The 27,211-nt window shown below is 47.6% G+C and overlaps 1 protein-coding gene and 2 non-coding genes across 5 annotated transcripts; all 3 read left to right on the forward strand.

Moving 5' to 3' along the window:
* Positions 1-59: 59 nt before the first annotated feature.
* On the forward strand, positions 60-27,211 carry EIF3A (eukaryotic translation initiation factor 3 subunit A). 3 transcript variants are annotated; one of them, XM_040361476.1, is made up of 23 exons: positions 60-108; positions 4,352-4,542; positions 4,720-4,856; positions 4,942-5,105; positions 5,192-5,391; positions 5,479-5,687; positions 8,297-8,468; positions 10,244-10,348; positions 10,433-10,531; positions 11,851-11,967; positions 12,202-12,387; positions 12,556-12,903; positions 14,028-14,132; positions 14,222-14,335; positions 14,625-14,747; positions 16,805-16,958; positions 18,015-18,196; positions 19,302-19,384; positions 19,474-20,486; positions 22,226-22,364; positions 25,099-25,223; positions 26,448-26,635; positions 26,749-27,211. In XM_040361476.1, the coding sequence occupies exons 1-22, from the start codon at positions 60-62 to the stop codon at positions 26,633-26,635; spliced, it is 4,203 nt and encodes a 1,400-aa protein (XP_040217410.1). In that variant the 3' UTR covers positions 26,749-27,211. The 3 variants fall into 3 exon arrangements, with proteins under 3 accessions (XP_040217410.1, XP_040217412.1, XP_040217411.1); XM_040361478.1 differs by having other exon boundaries at positions 19,474-20,156; positions 20,190-20,486; positions 26,448-27,211; XM_040361477.1 differs by having other exon boundaries at positions 19,474-19,880; positions 19,911-20,486; positions 26,448-27,211.
* On the forward strand, positions 12,010-12,139 carry LOC120912623. The gene has a single exon (XR_005743153.1). It is a non-coding gene; the product is annotated as a small nucleolar RNA SNORA19 (small nucleolar RNA).
* On the forward strand, positions 14,367-14,487 carry LOC120912624. Its single transcript, XR_005743154.1, has one exon. It is a non-coding gene; the product is annotated as a small nucleolar RNA SNORA54 (small nucleolar RNA).

The raw sequence follows: 27,211 nt of genomic DNA on the forward strand, positions 1-27,211 counted from the left end.
GTACCCATAGACCTCGCTCCTCCCCTTTCTCCCGGCGTGGTGTACGATCATCCGCCGCCATGCCGGCCTATTTCCAGCGCCCGGAGAACGCCCTAAAAAGAGCCAACGGTAAGTGATCCAACGGGGGGACCGGCTAGGTGATCCCCTGGGTTCATCCATCTTCCCGGGAATCCAGGGGATCCGCATACCGACAGCCGGAACTAAGCATTGCCGGAGGGGGGCCCAGCAATGGCGGCCTCCATATTCCTCCGAGCGAGGCCCGACCAATCCTATCCCATCACTACCGGAGGGGGGGCCCAGGAGAGGAGCATGGAGTACAGGGGACACGTGGAGGGGGACGTGGATGGGGCCCAAGGGGACGCACGGGGAGACAAATGGAGTACAGGGGACATATGGGGGACGGAGTGTAAGGCGACAAAGGGAGGGGAGCGGAGTATACACGGGGGAGGATAGCGGGTGCTGTATAGAGACAACGGCTAATTGATGGGGGACTGGGACATATGGGGGGCAGTAGATGGGGTACAGGCGACTGGGACATATGGGGGGGCAGTAGATGGGGTACAGGCGACTGGGACATATGGGGGGGGCAGTAGATGGGGTACAGGCGACTGGGACATATGGGGGGGCAGTAGATGGGGTACAGGTGACTGGGACATATGGGGGGGCAGTAGATGGGGTACAGGCGACTGGGACATATGGGGGGGCAGTAGATGGGGTACAGGTGACAATGGGGGCAGTTGATGCGCTACAGGTGACTGTAGGAGCATATGGGGGGCGGTAGAGGGTTTACAGACGATCAGGGTATATGAGGGGTGTTGATGGGGGGCATATGGGGTACATGTGATTGGGGGGGGGAGTAGATGGTGTACAGGTGACAATAGGGGCATATTGGGGGCAGTAGATGGGGTACAGATGACAATAGGGGGCAGTAGATGGGGTACAGGTGATGGGGACATTTGGGGGGCAGTAGATGGAGTATAGGTGACAATACGGGCATATGGGGGGCAGTAGATGTTCAGGTGATGGGGACATATTGGGGGAAGTAGATGGGGGTACAGGTGACAATAGAGGCATATGGAGTACAGGTGATGGGGACATATGGGGGGCAGTAGATGGGGTACAGATGACTGGTACATATGGGGGGCAGTTGATGGTGTGCAGGTGACTATGGACATATGGGGGGGGATGGTAGAGGGGGTACAGATGACTAGGGCATATGGGGGACAGTAGATGGGGTACAGGTTATGGGGACATATGGGGGGCAGTTGATGGTGTACAGGTGACCGTATGGACATATGGGGGGCAGTTGATGGTGTACAAGTGACAATAGGGGCATATGGGGGGCGGTAGATGTTCAAATGATGGGGACATTTTGAGGGAAGTAGATGGGGGTACAGGTGACCATAGAGGCATATGGTGTACAGGTGATGGGGACATATGGGGGGGGGCAGTAGATGGGCTACAGGTGACAATAGGGGCATATAAGGGGCAGTAGATGGGGGTTCAAGTGACAATAGGGGCATATTGGGGGCAGTAGATGTGTTACAGGTGATGGGGGACATATGGGGGGGGCAGTAGATGGAGTATAGGTGACAATAGGGGCATATGGGGTTCAGGTGATGGGGAAGTAGATTTGGGTAAAGGTGACAATAGAGGCATATGGGGTGCAGGTGATGGGGACATATGAGGGGCAGTAGATAGGGTACGGGGGACATATGCGGTACAGGTGATGGGGGGCAGTAGATGGGATACAGGTGACGATAGGGGCATATGTGGGGCAGTAAATGGGTACAGGTGATGATAGGGGCATATGGGGTACAGGTGACGGTGACATGCGGACATTAGATGGGGTACAGGTGACTGGGACATAATGGGGGGCAGTTGATGGTGAACAGATGACCAGGGCATATGGGGGAGCGTGGTAATAGATGGTGTACAGGTGACAGTATAGACATATGGGGGGCAGTAGATGGATTACAGGTGACTATAGGGGGCAGTAGATGTGGCAATAGGGGCATATTGGGGGAAGTAGATGGGTTACAGCCAGGTGATGGGGGGGCAGTAGATGGAGTATAGGTGACAATAGGGGCATTTGGGGTTCAGGTGATGGGGAAGTAGATTGGGGTAAAACTGACAATGGAGGCATATGGGGTACAGGTGATGTGTACATATGAGTGGCAGTATGGGCGTAAAATGAAGGATGGATGGCCGCACTCCAAACCAAACAGGTTGTCTTTATTTAAACGAACAGCAAAACATACCAGATCACAGCAACAGAAACAGGAGGATAACCGACGTTTCGCACTGACTTAGTGCTTATTCATGGCTGGCAGTAGATGGGGTATGGGGGGCAGTAGATGGGGTACAGATAATAGGGGCATATGGGGGGCAGTAGATGGGGTACAAGTGATAATGGGGGCAGTAGATGGGGTACAGGTAACAATAGGGGAATATGGGGGGGCAGTAGATGGGATACAAGTGTATGGGGGTACAGGTGATGGGGACATGTGGGGTAGTAGAGGGACTACTGATGACCAGGACATATGGAGGCAGTAGATGGGGTACAGGTGACAGTATGGACATATGGGGGGGCAGTCGATGGGGTACTGGTGACAGTAGGGACAAATGGGGAGTAGTAAATGGGGTACAGGTGACAAAAGGGGGCAGTAGATGGGGTACAGATGACAGGGAAATATTGGGGGGCATTAGATGGGCTATGGGGGGCAGTAGATGGGGGTACAGGTGACCGGGATATATGGGGGCAGTACAGAAGGGACATATGGGGGCAGTTGATGGTGACATATGGGGTACGGGTGACAGGGACATATGGGGGGCAGTAGATGGGGTACAGGTGACAGTAGTGAAATATGGGGGGCAGTAGATGGGTTACAGTTGATGGAGACATGGGGGGGGGGGGAGTAGATGGGGGACAGACAGTATAAGGCATCAATGGGGGACATGGTGACAATATATGGGGGATACAGAGTACACAAGGGTAAAAGATAATGGACGCAGTATAGCGAAAACATTGTGAGACAGTAGAAGGGGTACAGAGGGGACATTGGGGGGGAGGGGACAGTAAATGGGGGACAAAGACAAATTTGGGGGGGTGAACGTAGAGGGGGCTGTGGGGTACAGGAATCACATGGGGACAATAGATGGGTGTACGGCATACACATGGGGCAAGATAATGGATGTAGTACAGTTAAAACTTATGGCGTAGATGAGGCATATAGGGGGGGCAGTAGTTGGAGGGAGTACAGGGGACACACGGTGGGACAGTGGATAAGAAACAGGAGAAATATTGAGGGGCAGTGGGTGGGATACAGGGGATACATGAGTAGTATAGGGAACATCCATGGGGACAGTATATGGAATACAGGGGACACATGAAAGGTGGGGTCAGTGGATGGGGTACAAGGGGACACATGGGAAGGAGGACAGGAGATGGGATACATGTGACTATAGATAAGAGACAGATGACACTGGGGTGGGGGCAGGTGGGTGTCGTACAGGGATACATGAGGGTAATATATGGGGGTACAGAGTACACATGTGGGATGATAAAGCAGTATATGAAGTACAGGGGACACCTGTGGGGGGGAGTAGATGGACTTCGGGGGGGCAAGGATGAGAAACAGAAGAAATGTGGGGGGGCAGTTAGTTGGGGTACAGGGGGTCACATGGGGTGGGGGGTAGTATAAGGAAACATCCATGGGGTACAGAAAACAGCCGGGGGCAGTGGATAGGGTAGAGAAACGTGGGGTTCAGGGAACACATGGAGGTGATAATGGATGTAGTAGATGGGAGGGGGGTAGTATAAGGCAACATCCATTTGGTACAGGGGACACCTGGGGGCAGTGGAAAGGGTAGAGAAACTTGGGGTTCAGGGGACACATGGAGGCGATAATGGATGTAGTAGATGGGAGGGGGGTAGTATAAGGAAACATCCATGGGGGACACCTGGGGGAAGTGGAAAGGGTAGAGAAACTTGGGGTTCAGGGAACACATGGAGGCGATAATGGATGGTAGTAGATGGGAGGGGGGTAGTATAAGGAAACATCCATGGGGTACAGGGGACACCTGGGGGAAGTGGAAAGGGTAGAGAAACTTGGGGTTCAGGGAACACATGGAGGTGATAATGGATGTAGTAGATGGGAGGGGGGTAGTATAAGGAAACATCCATGGGGTACAGGGGACACCTGTGGAAAGGGTAGAGGAACGTGGGGTTCAGGTGACACATGGAGGCGATAATGGATGTAGTAGATTGGGGGGGGGGGGGTACAGGGAATACACATGAGAGGGATTGGTGTTCCATGGGCTCTCTGACTCTTGACGTGTCTCTCCACAGAGTTCTTGGAAGTTGGGAAGAAGCAGCCAGCATTGGACGTTTTGTACGACGTGATAAAGAGCAAGAAGCACCGAACATGGCAGAAGATCCACGAACCGATTATGCTGAAGTACCTGGAGCTGTGTGTGGACCTCCGCAAGAGCCACCTGGCCAAGGAGGGTCTCTACCAGTACAAGAACATCTGCCAGCAGGTGAGGGCACCAGCCAATCATGGCCTGGGAGGGAACAACCCGTGGCTGTCATGCCAGACACGCGTGGACTGTGTGTGACTGTGGTGGGGGCATTAAAATGTAAGCTCCTCTGGTGCAAAAACTGAACAGCACTGCAGTGTATGTCGGAACTATAAATGTTGTCTTGTTGTCCGATAGGTTAACATCAAGTCTCTGGAAGATGTGGTTCGCGCCTACCTGAAGTTGGCGGAGGAAAGAACTGAGGCCGCTAAGGAGTCCTCCCAGCAGATGGTTTTGGATATTGAGGATCTGGATAACATTCAGACTCCGGAAAGGTATGGCGGGAAGGTGAAGTTGGTGACGGGATCATCTGATCTTGATTTTCTCTGTAAGGTGAACTCACATCTTCTTCCTTTGCAGTGTCCTCCTGAGCGCTGTGAGTGGAGAAGACACTCAGGACCGAACGGACCGGCTGCTTCTTACACCATGGGTGAAGTTTCTCTGGGAATCGTACAGACAATGTCTGGATCTTCTACGAAACAACTCCAAGGTGGAGCGCCTGTACCATGACATCGCCCAGCAAGGTGAGACATTCTCTGGAGGTCCTTGTCCTCTATCCCATGTTCTGGTGGTTTTTCCATTATGACCTGACCATTCTGTTTGTTTTCAGCCTTCAGGTTCTGCTTGCTGTACACCAGGAAGGCCGAGTTCAGGAAGCTATGTGACAATTTGAGGATGCATTTGGGTCAGATTCAGCGCCATCACAATCAGAGCACCGCCATCAATCTGAACAATCCCGAAAGTCAGTCCATGCACCTGGAAACCCGCTTGGTCCAGCTGGACAGCGCCATCAGCATGGAGCTCTGGCAGGTGCGTTTGGAGTTTTCCTAGGACCTTCAAACCTTGATGATGCTCATGTCAGTTTACTTATCTGAATGTTTTTTTTTCTCTTTAAAGGAAGCCTTTAAAGCTGTTGAGGACATTCATGGTCTGTTCGCCTTGTCTAAGAAGCCGCCGAAGCCCCAGCTTATGTCAAATTACTACAACAAGGTCTCAACGGTGTTCTGGAAGTCGGGGAACGCCTTGTTTCATGCCTCTACCCTACATCGCCTTTACCATCTGTCCAGAGAGATGAGGAAGAATCTGACCCAGGAGGAGAATCAGAGGTTGGTGAAGTCATGCTATGATGTCCAACAATTGTACATACTCGACAACTTCCGTCCAAAAGGTTTTAATGAAAAAGATCACATCACAAAGGACAGTGCAACATCAGACATGTGATGACGAAGGAATCCTGCGTGGCTCCGAAACGTTGCACTGTCTTTTGTGATGTGTTCTTTTTAATTAAAGCGGAGTTCCGGCCACAATTTCACTTTTTAAATATAAATACCCCTGTAATACACAAGCTTAATGTATTCTAGTAAAGTTAGTCTGTAAACTAAGGTCCGTTTTGTTAGGTTGTTACAGCATTTAGACACTTTATAAAATAGAAATTGACTGGGGCCATCTTAAGTGTGGGCATCATGAAGCCAGACTGTATGACTTCCTGGATTTCAGCCTTGCAGATCTCGCACATGCTCAGTGCTGCACAAGCAGTGTAATGGCTTTCAGATCAGGTTTCAGCACCTGTACTGTGCAAGTCACATGATTCTTCGAGACTGGGGAGTGCACAGACTCCTGGAAAGTTACACCCACTACATTCCCAGGAGTCTGTGCGGTGTAGGTTAGGAAGCTTAAGCACCTAGGTGCAGGAAGAGGGAAGATAAGCTATTCTGCCTAGCAACAACACTTTGAAGGCATCTAAAAAAACATTTTTTTTTCTTAAAGGACTAATGATATTTTTTTAAAACTACTGATGTAATGTTATATTTATGGGCGGAACTCCACTTTAAGAACTTTTGGACGGAAGTTGTCGATCCATGGTGTGCTAGCGAGTATGTACAAATATTTGATGTTTCCAGGACCCCAACTGGTGATCGCTGCAGCACCCGCCATATTTGCCAGGAACGTGTGCCATAGGAATATTGATCAGAATGCGCTGATGTCCGGCACATGTCATTGTCTTCCTCTCTCTCTGTGGGAGTTTGGATATTTCTCATGTGCCACATTAAAGTTGAAGGAAATTAGCAGCGCAGCTTCTGTGGTGCTTGCCGCTGTCAGTCACCTTCCGACATGTACTGCCATGAGATCTGGGACTCTGGCTTCCATCTGGACTCCGTCAACCATTCTTGTCTTTGTATTGGCTAGTTGGCAGGCGAAAGGCAGGTATATGATATGGTGGGTGGTCTTTATTTTAAAAGTCAGCAGCTGCAGTATTTGTAGCTGCTGACTTTAATATTTGGTCGGAACTCTACTTTAAGTAGATCTTCTGCCGTATGGATTCACCTAGGAAGAAGAAAAGTGGCTGAGCATACACTGTGCGCAATTATTAGGCAAGTTTTTATTTTTGAGAATTTCATTATTGAGCAACTACAGTGGGGTACTTCAATGCATGCAATGGCGCAGTCCTGCATAAATATCATGGTCTTCTTGAAAAGATGCAGACTTTTCCTGTACCACTGCTTGAAGAAACTGGGTGTAGCTTTGGGAGTTGATTTCGAGTCAATCTTTAACCCGATAAGATCCAACTAGCTCATCTTTAATAATACCAGCCCATACCAGTACTCCACCTCTACCTTGGTGGCATCTAAGTGAAAGGGGAGCTCTGCCCTTTTCTGATCCATCCATCTGGTCCATCAAGAGTCTGTCATCTCATCGGTCCATAAAACCTTTATAAATAAGTCTTCAGATGTTTCTTGGCCGCCCGGTCTTGACGTTTCACCTGGCCAAGGAGGACCTCTACCAGTACAAGAACATCTGCCAGTAGGTGAGGGCACCAGCCAATCATGGTCTGGGAGGGAACAACCCGTGGCTGTCCTGAGGAAAAGAAGTTGCCTAATCATTATGCACACCTTGATATAGAGCAGTGATGGAAAACATTGGCACCCCAGATGTTATGGAACTACATTTGCCATGATGCTCAACTACACTGCCGAGCCCATAAGCATCATGGTAAATGTAGTTCCATAACATCTGGGGTGCCAAGGTTCGCCATCACTGCTCTATATCAAGGTGTGCATAATGATTAGTTAACTTCTTTTCCTCAGGACAGCCACGGGTTGTTCCCTCCCAGACCATGATTGGCTGGTGCCCTCACCTACTGGCAGATGTTCTTGTACTGGTAGAGGTCCTCCTTGGCCAGGTGAAACGTCAAGACCGGGCGGCCAAGAAACATCTGAAGACTTATTTATAAAGGTTTTATGGACCGATGGGCAAATGTAGTTCCAAAACATCTGGGCTGCGATCGCTGATAAAGGGTGTTGATATACTTAGGCCACACCCTCCCTCATTGCACAAATGCACATCAACTGATATGCTTAACTCCAATAAGCATTCAAGTTTATACAGCTTGGACAAAATGCATAAAAATTATAATTTGGTCAAAATACTTGCCTAATTGTGCACACAGTGTATGTCAAAGCAAGAAAGTGAGGCTAATGGAATCGTGAAAAATTGCTTTTAATTTCCTGCGCCTCTCTGGTCTCACTGGGTTTTACCCCCTCTTTTTTTTTTTTTTTTTTTCGTTCTTTTTTTTTCGTTCTATCGTCTTTCTGTTCTTGAGCTTTTTCCTCTCCTCCCTTTTATGGTACCATGTTCTCATTAGTCCTCTTCTACTCCTTTTCCAACATCTTCATACAGTGCTGCAACCTAACTCTTCTGTTCTGTTGTCTTTCAGGATGTCCACCAGAGTCCTACTGGCCACTCTTTCCATTCCCATAACCCCGGAACGCACAGATATCGCCCGCCTTCTGGACATGGATGGCATTATTGTGGAGAAGCAGAGACGCTTGGCGACCTTGCTGGGGCTGACATCACCACCCACTCGTGTTGGCCTTATTAATGACATGGTGAGCTGCTTAAGGGTCCATAGAGATGATTGCTTGCTTTCATCTTGATTGCATTTTGCAGGCTGGTTTATTCTGAAAAGCTCAGTTCTAGACATTAAAGCGGAGGTTCCACGTAAAAAAAAAATATGAAAAGCAAGCAGCTACAAATACAGCAGCTGCTGACTATAATTATATGGACCCTTACTTGTCCTGGGCACCCGCGATGTCGGAAGCCGATCCGTCGCTCGAGGATCGGCTGCTGCCGACAACGTCTTCGGTAAGGGAATTGGGAAGTGAAGCCTTGTGGCTTCACTTTCTCGTTCCCTACTCCGTGTGTCTCCCAGAAGACCCCGGGGGAGGACAGAATAGGCGCCAGAAGTGGCGTAGGTCACCTCGATCACGAGGTGACCTATGCCAGAAGCGATTCAGTTCGCATGCGCCACGCTTCATAAGTTTTTCATTCATTCATTCATTCAAATACCTGTATTGGACAGGTATCTGCTCCCTCCTCCCCCCTGAAAGGTGCCAAATGTGACACCCGGGGGGGATTCCAAAAAGTGGAAGTTCCTTTTTTGGGTGGAACTCCACTTTAAAGTGATACTAAAGTCCAAACATTTTTAAGTAAAGTAACAAACATGTTATGCTCACCTGCTTTGTGCAGTGGTATTGCACAGAGCCGCCCTGATCCTACTCTTCTCGGGTCCTGGTTCCTCTTCTTCGTGTGTCCCCATAGCAAGCTGCTTGCTATGGAGGCACACAGTGTCCTGGGCTGTGTCTCTTTGGAGCCACGCTCCATAGATTTACACAGCAGGACTTGGCGCCGCCCCCTACTTCCTTACCGCGTTTGACAGTAGTAGGAGCCAATGGATCCTGCTGCTGATCAAGTGCTGTGTGAAGAAAAGAGGGGAGAAGAGATGTAGCCTTGCAAAGTGCTGGATCTATTCTCCCCTCTTCATACAGGGAAGGGGGAGGGTAGAGAAATGGGAAACGTTTTTACCTTGATGCGAGGAATGCTTTAGTATCACTTTTCAGTCTCGGTTCACACATATGCAATGCGGGAACCAGTGCGGTTTCTGCATCGTGTCTAACTCTCCGGAAGTTCACACTGCTCTCTGGAAACTGCTGCGGGTGTCAATAAAAAGTAAATGACACCCCTAGATTGGTCTGTAGAACGCAGTGCCAACTATGGAATCGTATCGGCGTTAACACGCGTGCAATCTGATTCCAGTGCAGACCATAAATCGGGCCCTGCGCCATTTTAGTGCGAATGCGATTTTAGCCAAACTGGCTGAATTTGCTTCGCACAGACATCACCAACACGGCAGCATCATTGGTTTACAGATCCCTGTGAAACTGAGAACTACAAGTACCAACAGCCTTAGCAGGTGTTCGCTTGTAGTTCTCAGTGAACTACCATGGCGCTGTTGAGCGTTCGAGTCTTCCTGTCTTTGTGAAATTGCCTGTAAGGGCAGACAGACCACTTGCACCGACGGTCTAGGAGTCCTGCATGGCACTGATGATTGCAATGCTTTCCAGACTCCTACCCAAAAAAAGGTAAGTAAATGCACATTTTTTTTATCTGCAAAAAGGTGCATTTTATTTTTTATTTTTTTTGGAACTGGTCTCCTAATGGCTTGTACTGGGGATAGTGTCTGGGATCTTGGTAATGTGTAGTCTGTATTCAGAGTGGCAGCAGAGTCCGTACAGAGCCGCGTCGGTGGCACCTCGGTTGGAAACGGTTGTTTTTAGTCTCAGGTTTGGAGAGCATGTTGATCTGATGGCTTTTTTTTTCTTAGGTCCGGTTTAATGCGCTCCAACATGTGGTTCCGGAGGTGAAGGAGCTTTACAACTGGCTGGAAGTGGATTTTCACCCTCTAAAGCTTTGTACCCGTGTCACTAAGGTAAAGACGTCTGAACCTGTTGGTCTTGTGTTTCTGGCTGTGTTTTTCTCTATATGCTGACTGTTATCTTCTATCCATAAACAGGTCCTGGACTGGGTGAAGGAACAGGCCGAGAAGGAGCCAGAACTTCAGCAGTACGTTCTGCAGCTACAAAACAACACCATCCTCCGTCTGCTGCAGCAGGTAGTGTAGCCTTTCTCAACTATTGAAAGCGATTTGTTCAGTCTGGGGAAAAAACATTAAGTTAGTAGCTAGAAATACTGTAGCTGGTGACAGTTAATAAAAGGACACTTGCCTGTCCAGGGATTTGGCGCCGCCCTCGCTGGCTTTCAGGATCCCGGCGTCAACATCCTAACTCTGGGCAGCTGGATATGCTGATTTGGGCTTTACAGCCACCTGCGCATTGTGAATGGTCCTGCAGTCTTCTGGGACCTGTGACATGTCCCAGGAGACTGCAGGAAGGGAGGGGGTGGAGAACCTCCCCTTAGATTACCAAAGAGATTACCCCTGCGTGCAATAGGAATATTGATCAGAATGCTCCGATGTCCGGCACATGTCATTGTCTTCCTCTCTCTCTGTGGGAGTTTGGATATTTCTCATGTGCCACATTAAAGTTGAAGGAAATTAGCAGCGCAGCTTCTGTGGTGCTTGCCGCTGTCAGTCACCTTCCGACATGTACTGCCATGACATCTGGGACTCTGTGCAGATGCCCCCCAATACTTACTTGAGCCCCATCACAATCCAGCAATGTGCACGACAGCCTCGATTCTTCAGGGACTCGCCTCTTATTGGCTGAGGCAACAGCGGGAGCCATTGGCAATGAGAAAGAGAGGTCAGGACCGAGCTGCGGCTCTGTGTGTGAATGGACATGAAGGACAGCGTCTCAGGAGTGAGCCTGCTTAGGTGCCCCCATAGCAATCTGCTTACTCTGGGGGCAACTGTGCAGGAGGGAGGAGCCAGGAGCGCTGGCAGGGGACAGGAGGATCCAGGCTGCTCTGTGCAAAACCACTGCACAGAGCAGGTGAGTATGACATGCTTGTTTAAAAAAACAACAACTTTAATATCACTTTAAAGCAGAAACTTCCCTTTTTGTGCAGGTTCCGCTTTCACATGGAGGAATCCACATAATGCCTAAAAGGGAAGCCCTGCTAATGACTATTTCTACAGCTAATAGTACGTTAGACTATTGGTCAGTGGGGCAGAGTGCTTCTTGCTTTGGTGGCCACTGAGAAGAATGTTCTCCTTTTATAGCTAAAAAGATCATTGGGAGATGGTGGTTATATATCTTGGAGTCAAAAAAAATCCAAGAACCCCCCCTAGCTAGCTCTGGCGGAAATCTAGGGTTCCACGGAACCCTGATTGGGAAAGAAGACTAATCTATCATTTTGTATCCACCTGATATCCGCTCTTCTGTATAAATTGTACAACCGGGATCATCTCTAGCCTTAGAGGTTTTCCCCGCTCCTGAGGGTCACAACTAATGACTTCCTTTCCATTTACAGGTGGCTCAGATATATCAAAGCATCGAGTTCTCACGTCTTGCCACGCTGGTCCCTTTCGTTGATGGCTTTATGCTGGAAAGAGCCATTGTTGATGCCGCTCGTCACTGTGATCTTCAGGTGAGCCTCCAGCATTATCCTCTGTGTGCAGTGATGGTTTCCAGGCACATCTCATTGGCGCATTCGGGTTTACCCAGCTGAATGCCGCTATTTCTGGTGTGCCAGATAAATGTGAAGGTTAATTAACAGTGCAACTGGCTGTAGTTGCAGTGCCAGTCCCCTTCCTACATGACTGGCCTTCCGTCGGCCTTTGCCATACAGGATGTTCTCTGTATTCACGGTGTCTCTCCACAGGTCCGGATAGATCATTCATCGCGTACGCTGAGCTTTGGCTCAGACCTGAATTACTCTGCGCGGGAGGACGCCCCGGTGGGACCTTACCTGCAGAACATGCCATCTGAACATATTCGGAACCAACTGACAGCGATGTCCACTGTGTTATCCAAGGCGGTGTCCGCCATTAAGCCTGCCCATATCGTGGTGAGTGCATATTCTAGACCTGGTTTTGGCTTTCTCACTTCTTTGTTGAGCATCAGTATGCCTAGTGGGCTGGAGGAGGCTAATTAGTGGTAGGACTTTCTCTGGTTTCATGCAAGTTTCCTTAAAGTGGTTGAGGCTCATTACTCTGTCAATCTTTTCTCTATTTAGCAAGAAAAGGAAGAGCAAGAGCAGTTGGCCATAACCGCTTTCCTGAAGAACTCAAGAAAGGAACACCAACGTATCCTGGCCCGTCGGCAGACTATCGAAGAGCGCAAGGAGCGCCTGGAGAATCTAAATATCCAGAGAGAGAAAGAAGAGCTAGAGCTGAAAGAGGCTGAATTGCAGAAAGTGCGCAAGGCGGAGGAGGAGAGACTGCGTCTAGAGGCCAAAGAGCGTGAAAAAGAACGAATCCTGCAGGAACACGAGCTGATCAAGAAGAAGACTGTGCGTGAGCGACTTGAGCAGATTAAGAAGACGGAGCTGGGAGCCAAAGCTTTCAAAGACATCGATATAGAGGTAAGCGCGAAGTTGCATGTGGTGCCCTAAGGTGGAGCAGATGTAAGCTCGAGCCTCTGGGGAGAGCCCTAAGGTGGGAAAAAGGGGTAAAAGCGAGCCTCTGGGGAGAGCCCTAAGGTGGAGTAGAGGTAAGAGCGAGCCTCTGGGGAGAGCCCTAAGGTGGAGTAGAGGTAAGAGCGAGCCTCTGGGGAGAGCCCTAAGGTGGAGTAGAGGTAAGAGCGAGCCTCTGGGGAGAGCCCTAAGGTGGGAAAAAGGGGTAAAAGCGAGCCTCTGGGGAGAGCCCTAAGGTGGAGCAGAGGTAAGAGCGAGCCTCTGGGGAGAGCCCTAAGGTGGAGCAGAGGTAAGAGCGAGCCTCTGGGGAGAGCCCTAAGGTGGAGCAGAGGTAAGAGCAAGCTTCTGGGGAGAGCCCTAAAGTGGAGCAGAGGTAAGAGCGAGCTTCTGGGGAGAGCCCTAAGGTGGAGCAGAGGTAAGAGCGAGCCTCTGGGGTGCCCTAAGGTGAAGCATAGGTAAGAGCGAGCTTCTGGGGAGAGCCCTAAGGTGGAGCAGAGGTAAGAGCGAGCCTCTGGGGAGAGCCCTAAGGTGGAGTAGAGGTAAGAGCGAGCCTCTGGGGTGCCCTAAGGTGAAGCATAGGTAAGAGCGAGCTTCTGGGGAGAGCCCTAAGGTGAAGCAGAGGTAAGGGCGAGCTTCTGGGGAGAGCCCTAAGGTGAAGCAGAGGTAAGGGCGAGCTTCTGGGGAGAGCCCTAAGGTGAAGCAGAGGTAAGGGCGAGCTTCTGGGGAGAGCCCTAAGGTGGAGCAGAGGTAAGAGCGAGCCTCTGGGGAGAGCCCTAAGGTTGAACAGGCATGGTTTTGTATTGAATATGTGTGATCTTTGTGATGGGAAATTTCTGCGTAATGAAGGGAATGTGTTGCATTGGTTGCAAGGGATGGGATGAGTAAGGAGATAGCATGTCAGGGGCTTGTGTATAAGGTGAGTGGGATGGAAGTCAAGGACACACAAAGGGTGGGGTGTCTGGAATTGTTGGGGCCACATGGTGGAGATATTACATTTAAGTCTGGTTTGTATTCAATTTGAGTCTGACAAGTGTTCTAATATCCATGGTATTCTGCTTCGCTAATCTCTACAGAACCTGGAGGAGCTGGATCCAGACTTCATCATGGCCAAACAAGTGGAGCAGCTAGAGAAGGAGAAGAGAGAACTACAGGAGCGCCTGAAGAACCAGGAAAAGAAGGTTGGAGTGCATTTTTGCTTTGATTTTGCTTTCTTTGCTTGCAGTATTTGTCGATTCAAATGTCTAAACACTCGGTCTACTTTCTTTAGATCGACCATTTTGAGAGAGCCAAACGGCTGGAAGAAATTCCTCTCATTAAGAAGGCCTATGAGGAGCAGAGGATCAACGACATGGAGTTGTGGGAGCAACAGGAAACGGAACGAGTAAGAAAATGCGTTCAAGTAGCTTCTCACCGCGCACTGTTCGTAATCGGTCATCACCGCCATTGATGATCGGTTCCATTCCGGTGCCACATTAACCCTCAAAGATCAGGCAGATTAGCTTGGGTTAATCTATGTGTCTTTGTGGAACAGTTTACCATCTTGTTTTGAACTTTCTCTATAAATTTGTCCCTACAGTATGAGAAAGGGACCATTTGATGCTAGGTGCAAGGAGGGGGGGTGGTCCTAAAATCTTAAATACATTTGTTTAATAGAAACCTTCTGTCTATAGATTAAGAATCTGTTGCTGGAGCGGGAGAAGGCAGTGGAGCACAAGAATAGGATGTCCAGGATGTTGGAAGACCGAGATCTCTTTGTGTCAAAACTGAAGGCTGCCCGTGTCTCGGTGTATGAGGTAATCCACTTGTTCATTTGTAGACTGATGGTAGCAGGTTTTATATGTGGGGGGGGTGGGGAGTATAAATGATAGCCGGTGCTTTGCAGGGAAAAAAAACAGCTGCTAGCACTAAAGGTTAAATATGTCCAAACCAAGACCAAAGAAAAATAAAATGCGCACATATATATATATATATATATATATATATATATATATATATATATATTCTCTTTGTAATGGGGTGAGTTCCTTCCCTCGATGGGATGCGATCTCCAATGCAATGATTTACTGATTTCTCTTCAAAACATGTCAATTGTTAGAATTGACATGTTTTGAAGAAAAATCAGTAAATCATTGCATTGGAGATTGTGTCCCGTCGTGTTTTTTTCTACTGATACTATCTATCTATCTATCTATCTATCTATCTATCTATCTATCTATCTATCTATCTATATATATATATATATATATATATATATATATATATATATATATATATAATCTCTATTTATCTCTATCCTGTTTTCCCGAAAATAAGACCTAGGGGTATTTTCAGGGATGGCTGTAATGTAAGCCCTAGTTTAAGTCGTCGTAAAAACTTAATCCATTTCGTAAAGATTATATAATGTGCAGAATGTTTTCCTATTTTTGGGTTTACAGAATGTCATAGTGCTGACTCCCGAGCTGACGGGGGGGGGGATAGAAGACAGGGGACATGGAAACTTAAAAAAAAAAAAAAAACATTTTTAATATTTAAAACCTAATGAGGGGTCAGTGGCACAAGCACTGCACGGTCTATCATGCTTTAAAGTAGTGGTCTCCAAACTGCAGCCCGGGGGCCGGATGTGGCCCTTTGCTTGCCTATATCTGGCCCTTGGGGCACTGTTTCACCAACTGACAATGATGGGGCACTATTCCCCCTACTGACACCAACAATGGGCCACTATTCTTCCATTGATATTAACACTGGGGCACTATTTCTCCCTTTTAAAACCCATTAAAAATGTTGGGAACTGATGTGAGGGCATTTCTACTCCCACTGGCCACAGTCCGGCCCCCTAAAGCCTGAAGGACAGTAGACAGGCCATTTGCTTAGAAAGTTTGGCGACCCCCTGCTTTAAACGATCGAGAGAGAGAGAATATAAAATGTCTTTAAATTTGTCATGATATGGCTGTATTTGAATAAATGTAGATTAGTGTACATACCATAAATAAGGCATCCCCTGAAAATAAGCCCTAGTGGTTTTTTTTTGTAGCCAAAATTAATATAAGACCCGGTCTAATTTTCAGGGAAGCGCGGTGTATTATAGATATCTCTCTCTATCACCAAAACGTATATCATAAAGTGATGTAAATTAAAAAATTCATATAGGTGTCACTCTTGACCAGTGATAGTCTATAAAGCCTCGTACTCACGATCGCATTTTCCGACGGGAATTGTGTGATGACAGGCTGTTGTCGGAAAATCCGACCGTTTGTATGCTTCGTTGGATTTTCCGCGGACAAATGTTGGATGATGCAGGCTTTAAAATTTTCTTTGATTAACGGTCTGACGAGCATATGTACAAAAGTTCAAAGTACAAATACGCATGCTCGGAAGCAATGCTCAGCAAACGCAACATTAGCAGAAGGTGGCTCTAAAGAGCTGAAAAAGTACATAACTATGTTTGTTTGCCAATTGTGTGCTGTTTGTATGCAAGACAAGTTTTTGGCCAACGTCCTTCAAACAAAAGTCTGAGGCTTTGTCTGCAGAAAATGCGATCTGGTGTACGAGGCTTAAGTCTCTCTGCACCACACCAAAGCTTTTTATCTATAGCAGGTTTTATATGCTCTTTGGACTGCTTTATCTGTGGCAGGTTCAGTTCTGGCTGAAAACTTTGGACTGTGGACTGGCGCTTATTCTGGATACAAAAATGTTTTATGCATAACCTAATACCTTGATGGCATTAGTTTACTTTTCAACAACCATGGTTAGGCCTGTATTGTATTTTCAGAAGCAAAGAGGGGGAAACATCTGATTCCTCATCTCTAAATTTGTGTAAATTTACATTCTGTTCTAATTGTGACAATCGCAGGAGAAGCTCAAACAGTTCCAGGATCGACTAGAAGAGGAAAGAAGAACTCGCTTGGAGGAACGCAAGAGGCAGCGCAAGGAAGAGAGACGTACCTCCTATTACAGAAACAAGGAGGAAGAGGAGCAAATGAAGCAAGAGGAGGAGATAAAGAAAGGTATGTCTAACCTTAATCCTCAATGCTTTTGGGTGGTGATTGTTGATGCTGGCATAGATGACCAAATTGGCATGTAATTATCCTGGTACAGAGCTTCAATTGCTCAGCTACTTCTAAACATTACACATTAAACCAAAGATATTCCAGGCTCAACTTGCCGACCAGCCTGCGACCAACTGAATTGACCGGTCTAACAGTATGCGTTTTTAAAAACAAAGATTTGGTTGCACACATTTGAAAATAAATGCGTTGGCTGCAGAGCTGCTCCAAGGCACTTCATTACCTGAAGTCCCTACCTCTGAGCGTTTTGTCGCCTGAAGCACGACGCTCAAAAACGCTAGAGGGGAAAAAATACATTATTCTCAATGGAGATGGTTCACATCTCCACTCCAAAACGCCGAACGCCTGAAGCTCAAATAAGTTCCGGACCCTTTTTTGTCGCACAAATCGGGCGGTTTTGAGCGTTTATTTCCCATAGAAAGTAATGGAAACGCTCGATTCAAGCGACTAGCGCGACAACGAGCGTTTGCTACGGGCGTTTTGTCGCTTTAATCAATAGAACATTTCACCCAGGCAGAAGATAAATAAAATCTACCAACATAGCAACAAGTGATGAAAAGATGATGATTTTTCCTATTGGCTAAAATACAAAACGTCGAAGTACAAAAACGCCGGATGACGCTGTATGCAAACGCGCAAATACGCATGAATACGCCGGAAAAAAAACGACCAAACAAGCTACGCTCAGGTGTGAATGCAGCCTAAGAGTCTCCGCAGTGGGGGCACATGTATTCAACTGTGGAGACTCTTGAAAGTCCGAAGTAGGGACTGCAGGTAATGGGATGCCTTGGAGCAGCGTACGCATGTATTTGCAAATGTGTGCAAATACAATTCAGTTGGTCGCAGGATGGTTAGTAAGTTGAGCTTGGAAATTTCTTGGTTTTATTTGACGTGCGTTTGCCTTTCCAGTGCTGCTTGCTGTTGAGGCCATTTTTTTGTACTTACAGCGAGATAAGTTGGCTAATGTTTATATCTTACCTGCCCATTTGTTTTCAGAGCGAGAGGAAAGAGACCGGGCTGAGAACGAAAAGAGAGAAGCAGAGCAACAGGAATATCAAGAACGCGTTAGGAAATTAGAGGAACAAGAACGCAAGAAACGGCAAAGAGAACTAGAGATCGAAGAACGAGAGCGTCGCCGTGAGGAGGAACGACGTGGGGGCGATGACTCCTTTAGAAAGGTGTGTTTGGTATATCGGGTGTTTAATACATTTACCATTGCAAAAGATGCTGTGCTACCCTAACTGTTTTGATATCACCAATCTGCTATCCCCAGTTTTTTAAAGGTCCTATTGTCCCTGCTGCCTTGAAGTAAATGTAGTGTGCCCCCCCCCCCCCCATTAATGTGTACTGTGCAGCTGTCCTGGGCTCTCCTGTTACTCCCTGCCCTCTCCTCCTACCTATACGCCGGTCCATGCATGTGGTAGTGTGGGCGCGCTCACTCTGGCAGACTCTGTCTGCCGGCCACCCGCGATCGCAGTAAAGAGGCAGATCTGACGTTCAATACTGAGATCTGCTGTTCCTAGTGATCAGGAACAGTGATCTCGGTGTTGTCCCAGTAAGCCCATCCCCCACACAGTTAGAACACACCCAGGGAACACGGTTAACCCCTTCCCTGCTGGTGTCCTTTATACATTTTTTTATTTTTTTTTTTGGTTTAGCGCTGGTCCCCAAAAAGTGTAATTTGGGGTCAGATTTGTCTGCCACAATGTCAGTCCCGCTAAAAAAAAATCGCATATAGCTGCCATTACCAGTAAAAAAAAAATATATTTTTAAAAGTCCCTAAATCTGTCCCCTATTTTGTAGACGCTATAACTTTTGCAAAACCAATCCATATACGCTTATTGCGTTATTTTTGGTAATAAAACAAAAAAATTTAGACTGATGAATAAGACCAAATTATCGCTCTTTATTTGTTTATAGCGCAAAAAAATAACCACAGAGGTGATCAAATACCACCAAAAGAAAGCTCTATTTGGTAAAAAAAAAAAAGACGTACATTTTTTTGGGGTACAGCGTTGCACGACCGCGCAATTGTGAGTTAAAGCGACGCAGTGCCGTATCACAAAAAATGGCCGGGTCATTAAGGGGGTAAATCCTTCCGGGGCTGAAGTGGTTAAAGTCAGCAGGCCAAGTTCTTGTCTCCCTCTCACCTATTTTGCCTCATGGTTGTGCTCCATGTGTTCTGTGATTGCCAGATATGGGACTGCATCTTGTGCTGCTTGTTTTGCGTTTGTACTCATGTTGAAATATCAAATTCATTCTCTACTTTGTCACCCTTCACAGGAATCACGCTGGGGTGATAGAGAGGAAGGTGGAAGCGCCTGGAGACGTGGAGAGGCTCCAGATGAACCGAAAGTACCTGACAGGTAATTGGAAAGTTGATGATCTTTGGGTTCAGTTATCTTGATTTTATTTCAAAAATAGTTTGTACAAAAACAATGCAATGTTGTTCCAGGGATTGGCGTCGGCCAGGACAAGATATTGAAAAGCCAGCCAAGAAAGAGGCTGAAGTTATTCCAGATGAAGGTCCACGTGTGAGAAAGGAAGCAGAGCCCCTCGTAGATGATGATCGCGCGCCTGTTCGTCCAGGCCTGACAGAAGATAGAGGCCCCAAACGTGATTTAGATGAGGGCAAGACATCATGGCGCGCTGCAGAAGAGGATCGTGGACCTAAAAGGGGCTTTGAGGAGGACAGAGTGCCCAAGAAAAGCTTTGAGGACGACAAGGGCCCGAGGAGAGGCTTTGAGGAGGATAAAGGCCCAAGGAGAGGATTAGACGATGATCGTGGCCCCAGAAGAGGCTTTGATGAAGATAGGGGTCCCCGGAGAGGATTTGATGATGATGATAAGGGTCCTAGAAGAGGCTTTGATGACGACCGAGCACCCCGCAGAGGCTTTGATGACGACCGAGCACCCCGCAGAGGCTTTGATGACGACCGAGCACCCCGCAGAGGCTTTGATGACGACCGGGCACCCCGCAGGGGCTTTGATGACGATCGGGCACCCCGCAGGGGCTTTGACGATGATCGGGCACCCCGCAGGGGCTTTGACGATGATCGGGCACCCCGCAGAGGCTTTGACGATGATCGGGCACCCCGCAGAGGCGGTTTTGATGAGGACAGGGCACCCCGCAGAGGCGGTTTTGATGAGGACAGGGCACCCCGCAGAGGAGGTTTTGATGATGATAGGGGACCCCGTAGAGGAGGTTTCGAAGATGACCGGGTACTCCGCAGAGGTATTGATGAGGATAGGGGTCCTCGGAGAGGTTTTGATGATGATCGCCCTCCAAGACGGGGCATTGAAGATGACCGTGGCCCTAAAAGAGGATTTGATGATGAGCGTGCGTCTTGGAGAAGTGCTGAAGATGACAGGGGGCCCAAGCCCCCTGTGATTGATGACAGGGGACCAAGGCGTGGCGTTGATGATGATGAACCATCTGCCTGGAAGCCTGTTAGTGCCACTCGACCAGGTAAGCTATATAAACCTGTGTTACATTTCTAAAGTTTACCAATATGATTTTGCTTTGTCCATCTATAGAATTGGTAATGCATGTTTGGTTAGATCTGAGACAACAATTGTGTTCTCTGGAGGTCTGTTTTATGAGGACCACAATGGATGTTCAGGGAATGAGCGATTCCTCACCATGGGTGGTGGTGGAGATGAAGTTTGAAAGATATTGCATAAGAAATGCTTTTAGTATAATAGTGACATTTTTGCTTGTTGCTTTCTGTAAAAAATAATTCAGAATGCTTGAATAATGCTCAACTTAAAAAACTTGTGAACCTTTCAGGTTGCCTTGATGTTTATGTCCTTATCTTGGAATGTATGTACAGGGCAATATTTAACTTCTATGGTTCTATTACATTTTATGGAACATTGGCTGAAAACAGTTACTGTACACCAGGGGTGTCAAAACTAAATTTCATCGTGGGCCGCATCAGCACTATGATTGTTCTCAAAAGGGCCGTTTGTATCTGTAAGATTAGATGTCCAGCGCATCCTCTCCCCTTTACATTAGATGTCAAGAGCCACCCCACCATCAGAAGTTTAGTCCCACCCACTCTCCCTTACATCACAGTGTACCCCCCTTTCCTTATGCTGCTGCTGGAAAGAAGCTGGATGCATTGCTTGAAAGAAGAAAGTAGGGGGTCTGGAGCTCTCCTGCAGCTGCAGGAGAGGTGCGAGGGCCACATAAAATGACCCGGAGGGCCGGATTCGGCCCGCGGGATTTGTGTTTGACACCTGTGCTGTACACTTAAAGCGGAGCTCCACCAAGAAAAAAATGTAAAATGCTGCGTAAAAAATAAAGTGCCTGTTGCTAGGTAGATCGTCCTAATCTGCCACTTCCTGATCCGCGTTCCGTCTTCTTTCTTCTGCTCCTCGGCTGCCTCCTGTGGAATGGGGGAGCGGTGTCTTCTGGGACCTTGTGTGTGTCCCAGGAGACATCATCCAAAGTAATTTTCTAACAAAAAAAAAACGTATTTTTAACTTGTAACCAACAAGTGTCAGAAAAAGGCTTGGTCTTTAAAGCTGTTGAATGCCCTGGGGGGGGAAAAAGAGAACCTGTAGGTAAAGGCATAATGAACTAGTATAAGAGCTGCACGATACTGGCTAAAATGAGAATTGCTATTTATTTTTTTGCTTGGAATAAAGATCACGATTCTCGACTCTCCTGTCGGTTAGGCAGAAACAAACTGAAGCTGCTAGAGCAGAGTGGGGGTTATGCCTGGGGGAGCCACGCCCCCTGGGAGGAGCGGCATGAAGGAAAGTTTTTAACACCTTAAGTGCTGTAGAATTCTGCCTAAATCTCCTGGTAGGAAGAAGAAGCATAACCCTAAGGTCAATGAAGGCTGTGTCCGTCTATGAACGAAAGAGAAAAAAGAGAACCTATATAAGAGCTGCACGATTCTGGCTAAAATGAGCATTGCCATTTATTTTTTTGCTTGGAATAAAGATCACGATTCTCACGGCGTAACATCTTCTTTCACATTCTACAAAAAAATTTACGGAAGTGGTAGCAGATACCTATCAAATTAGAGTCTCTTCGCTTTTCTCTTCTCCTTCTCTTCTCTTCTCTCTCTCTTATCAGGAATATGAGGTGTCGGGGAAACAAACGCTTTAAATACTCCTCTTCTGTGTTGGTTGAATATTTGTGTTTTATACATTTTGTCAGAGCGAAAAGTTTTTTGCTAAACTGTTTTATTTTAGGTGGTGGCTGGAGGGAGCGTGAGAAAGCTCGGGAAGACAGTTGGGGCCCTCCGAGGGAATCAAAGGTTTCTGAAGATAATGCGTGGTCCAAAGGCGAGCCCGACCCGGCCCCCGAACGAGAAAAGGTCCCCCCTGTCAGGTGAGTTGTTTGTAATTTGGAGTCGCAAGAAATACACTTGTATGTTTTTGTTATTGGCTTTAGGATTAGGAGGCATCTGGAGGGTTTATTCAAGGAAAGATGTACTGCTTTTTGGTTCTGTTTTAAAAGATATATTTCAAAGTTTAAAATAACTTCTAAAAATCCTAATGTTACAACGTTGGTCAGAGGAAAGAGATTTGGGGGCACCTTTTTTTAGACATTTGAAAAATGAGCGAACTGTGTGACCAAGCAAGTGGGAAAATTGAATAGAAATCTCGGATGCATCATTAGAGGGATCTCCAGCAGAAGGTCTTATTTTTTAGTCTTCGCTTGAAGTTTCTCCTGGAATTTCTTGGAGTTCCACCCAAAAGTGCAACTTCCGCTTTGAGGACCTCTGACCCCCTGACATGCCACATTTGGCATGTAATTTTTTTTTTGGGGGGCGGGGACCTAGTTTTGACAGGTACCCAGCTCCCACTTCTGCTCATACTGACACAGAGCGGAAGTTCTCCTCTTCCCCCCTCCCTCCCTGCAATCTTCTGGGACACCTCACAGGTCACAGAAGATTCCCCGGCCATTCCGAACGCACAGCACAATTCGCGCATTTGCCGCAAGCTGTCACAGCCATGTGCCCACACTTGCAATGCCAGCACCCGGGAGAGGAGGAGGAGGAGAGACTCAAGGCTTCGGTGTGTCCCCATCACTGGACCATGGGACAGGTGAGTGTTTATTAAAAGTCAGCAGCTACACTTTTTGTAGCTGCTGACTTTTAATAAACACAGAAATGGGTGGAACTCGGCTTTCAGAAACCTTGGTGGAAAGGGGAGACATGTCTTCAAGGATAGGTTGACCTTTCAGAGCTTGTTAAACCTATAATTCAGGTGTAATATGCTTCAGACCTGCCCCCCCTCCCACACAACCCTATCCCCCCCCTCTCCCTGGACTTACAGGGCTCTACCCACATGGCCACGTTATTCGCAGCAATCTGTGAATGAGAAAACTACAAGTATCATCGGCCATTGCAGCTGACAGCTTGTAGTTCTCAATGAACTGCAATGACACTAATGAGCACACTCTGTTTACAAACTGCAGGGCCTGTAAATGAACTGTCATCCAGTATTGGTGGTATTGGCTGAAGGGCTTGTCTGCGGGATCCTGGCATTAAAACCCTGATTCACAGATGCAATGCTTTGCCGGCTGCTCCCTGCAAAAATATGTGCATTTTTTATTTATTTTTTTCCCCCAAAAAAATCCCGTCCTTTTTTAAGGGCTTCTTCAAACATGAGGTGTGTAAAACCCGGTGGATGAGCCACAGCTAGCTATACCACCTGCCTGAAAATGAACGTGCACATGATGCGGAAAATGGGTAAACGTTGTTTTTCTGCAGTTAGTGCTGCCACTCAACACGACTAAGGCTGGATTCACACCTATGGCATTTTTAGTGCTTTTTGCAGATTTGCACTACAGAACGTGTTCCATGGGAAACCATGTTAAATGGATTGTAGTACAAATCTGCAAAAGGCACTAAAAGTGCATAGGTGTGAATCCAGCCCAATGCAGTTCTATGGGGCTGCGCTGAAATTGCTGCCACGCGTAATGCAGTTCTATGCGGCTGCACTGAAACGGCATCGCGTACAATGCACGCAATTGTGGTGCAGTAATACGGCATTGCGTGCAGTTGTGGTGCAGCCCCAAAAACATGCGTTTTGTCGTATTCACCAGTGGTAATGCCAGTCTAATGCAACGCACTGTTTCGTTTTGCCCGCACTGTGTCTGAGAGTAGCTGGTTGTCGATCAACCGCCTAGTTTAAATGCCTCCTGGCTCCTCATGTGAACAAGGCCTTCAAATACCTACCCAAAAACAAAATGTAATATAGCTTACCAGTCCTTAAAGGAGACGTACAGCCAAAGCTTGTTTGGCTGTACTTCTCCCGTGGATCACGGCACTGCAGTTTGTTCAACTCTCCTTTTTTGACCCGTTTTCAGCAGGCTGAAGTCTGCTGATGTCACAGATTCAGTCCAAGCTTGGGCAAGATCTTGACCATATGGTTTGGGGACCTGGCTCAGCCTCTCAGCGAGCTGCTAAAAGACTGAGCCGGCCACTCCCTCCACAGCCCAGCGTGTGAGTGGTGGGGGGAGCAAAGCAGAGAGCCATTGACTGGCCGTCATCAGCTCTCTGCTCAGGAAGCTCTGAGGGCCGAGCGATCTGCATTGTTTAATCGCTCAGTTCTCAGTCTTAGAGCCGTACAAGTTCAGAAAACTACCTGTTGAAATGACCTGAAATCTTATAACTTCCTGTGTACTGTAACTGAAATTTCAATCCCATCGCCTTTTTCTACTGCCGGAAACCTTCCTAGATAATGGGATGGGGAAAGGTGTTTATACCCCCCAGAACTACATCTCCCAGGAGTTCTTTCCCTACACAAAGCATGTAAATAGGCTCTTGAGGATCAAGCCAGCAGTAAAATTTTGCAGGGAAAGAAATCCATGTAGGCATAAAGAAAAGAACAGAGAGGGGTGGGGATTGGCTGAGTTGTGGACTGATAACGGCGCTGCTTGGTATCTTTATGACCGTAAAGGCAGAGTTGTCAGCTCACTGCAGGAAGTTAGGAACTCGCTGGATTTCAGGCAGATCTGCAGGTTATCTTTCTTCAAATGTGTGTGTATTGCAGTGATCTACTGAATGTTTTTATTATGGCCCTAACATACATTTTTAATTGATTTCACTTTTCAGAGAGGAGAATGCCTGGAGACGGGGAGGGGACGATCTCTTCGCTTCCAAAAAAGACCAGGATAGAGAAGAAATTCCAGAGAAAAAGGATGATCGGCGACGTCCTTTAGCATCTGACAGAGATGAGCGTGAGTTTTTCTTCTTCTTCCTGTCCATGTTTTTGGTAAAGGGAGTCCTGCCGTTTTGTACTCCCCAAGACTGCGACCATATAGCGTGTGTAGTACAGTCTGTCCTGCTGCTGTTCTTTATTCCAAGTCTCAAATCTGCAAGCGGACAGCGTGACCTGACAGCCCTGGTTCACACCAGTGCGACTTTTCATGCAATTTGACAGTTCAATATTGCATGACAATTTGCACCCCATTGCCGACAATGGAATCATTCAAATCGTTGTGACTCTGAAAATGGTTCCGGTGATCTGCCAATATGGTTCCGGCTATCCAGATGGTTCCTGTAAGGACTGCGCAGGCGCAATCATTGCCAACGGAAATCTCCGAACCTCGGCCGGCATCCAGGGCGACGTGGAATTTGAGGAAAGTGGCCAGTCGGCCTCATGTCCTCGCTTCGCTCGGACGGCTCCCTCGGCATCCTGGCTCTTTTTTTAACATTCTCCAATCCACGGGGATGTTAAGGAATGAGCTTGGATGCCGGCCGAGGTTCGGAGATTTCTGTCGGCAAGGATTGCGCAGTCCTTACAGGAACCATTGACTGACTTGGGCAGCAGCGGGAGCCAATGCTGCCACACTGCTGTCTCAGCCAATGAGGAGGGGGAGTACTGGGCAGCCAAGTCTTTCATGCAACATCGCTGGCTGTAGATGGGATCAGATGCGTATTAAGGAGGGGGGGGGGGATGCATTAAGTAAAACCTTCTGCCTTTTACAACTCCTTTAAATGAAGTCACAATCCGCAATGAAATCTGAGGTGCAAATCGCACCAATCTGCAGCTTTGAAATCGTGCTACTTCAGCATGATTTTAAAGCTGCACTGGTGTGACCCAGGTCTAAGGCCTTGTTTACACATAGCATACCCTCCCCCACCCCCCCCCCCCCCCCCTGGTTCCATGCATTCCCGTGCATTCCAGTCTCATTGATGTCTGTCTGTGCGACTGCCGTGTTCCAATAAAGACGCTGCTCCCAATTTCACATCCATGTGCATGTTCAGGGACACGCACCCACATGGATGCCAAAATGGGAGCAACGGCTGTGTCCAAGCTTCGTCCTGTGGGTAAACGCAGCCTTGCACGGGCATACACTTTGATATCACCCGTTTGAACGAGGCCTAATGGTAGTTTAGTCTTGTGTCTTCTGTCTTTACCTCATTCCACGCTTTTAATATTCAATGTTTTGATATTCCAGCGGTTATTCCAGCGAGTCCATGGCGAAAAACTGAAGACAAAGAAGTTGGTCCTTCAAAACGAGCCCTGCCCCCGCCAGAGATCAGAGAGAAGCCATCATGGCGAGGAGAGAAAAAGGAAGATAAAGACGGACCTCGCCGTGTCAGAATTGAGACCGATGAAGATGGCTGGACAACCGTACGGCGCTAGGTATATACAGGGCGTTTTAGTGTCTGTATAAGGTCCTTCCCAGAATAAATAAAAAGTCTGGATCTAGTCCCCTGGTTATTGACGCTATCTCCGACCTCTGAATTCACTTGCAGGATGAAGATCTGGTAACGTGTCCAGTCCCTCTACTTACCTGCATGACAGACGGAGCTGAGGAGCGTCCAGCTGTTTAGCCCATATGACCTTCGCTCTCATTACGTGATTTCCCCGCACAAACCTCCCAGCTTCTGTCTATGAGTGTGTTTAACATAACCTGTAAAATGGTACTCATAGATCGGCTTCTACCTTTACTAGCAAGACTTTGCCCATTGTGGCTTCTTCCATAAGCTGCATCAAGTACTTTTACGTGAATGTCCAGCCATAAACCTAAACTTGGGCTAGATATTCACTTTAAATGGTGGTTAAGAAATTGTAGTTTTGAGGTCTGATTTTTAGCCCATCTTATTCCCTATAATTGCTGTGTTGCTGCAATGGGTTGTGTCCATGAGCATTATGGTGTTATTTGGGTCAACGCAGGATCTTTTGCTGCTTATTCAATAAAATAAAACTTGCTGGAAA

This window comes from Rana temporaria, chromosome 8 (genome assembly GCF_905171775.1).
Source record: "Rana temporaria chromosome 8, aRanTem1.1, whole genome shotgun sequence".
Taxonomy (NCBI): Eukaryota; Metazoa; Chordata; class Amphibia; order Anura; family Ranidae; genus Rana; species Rana temporaria.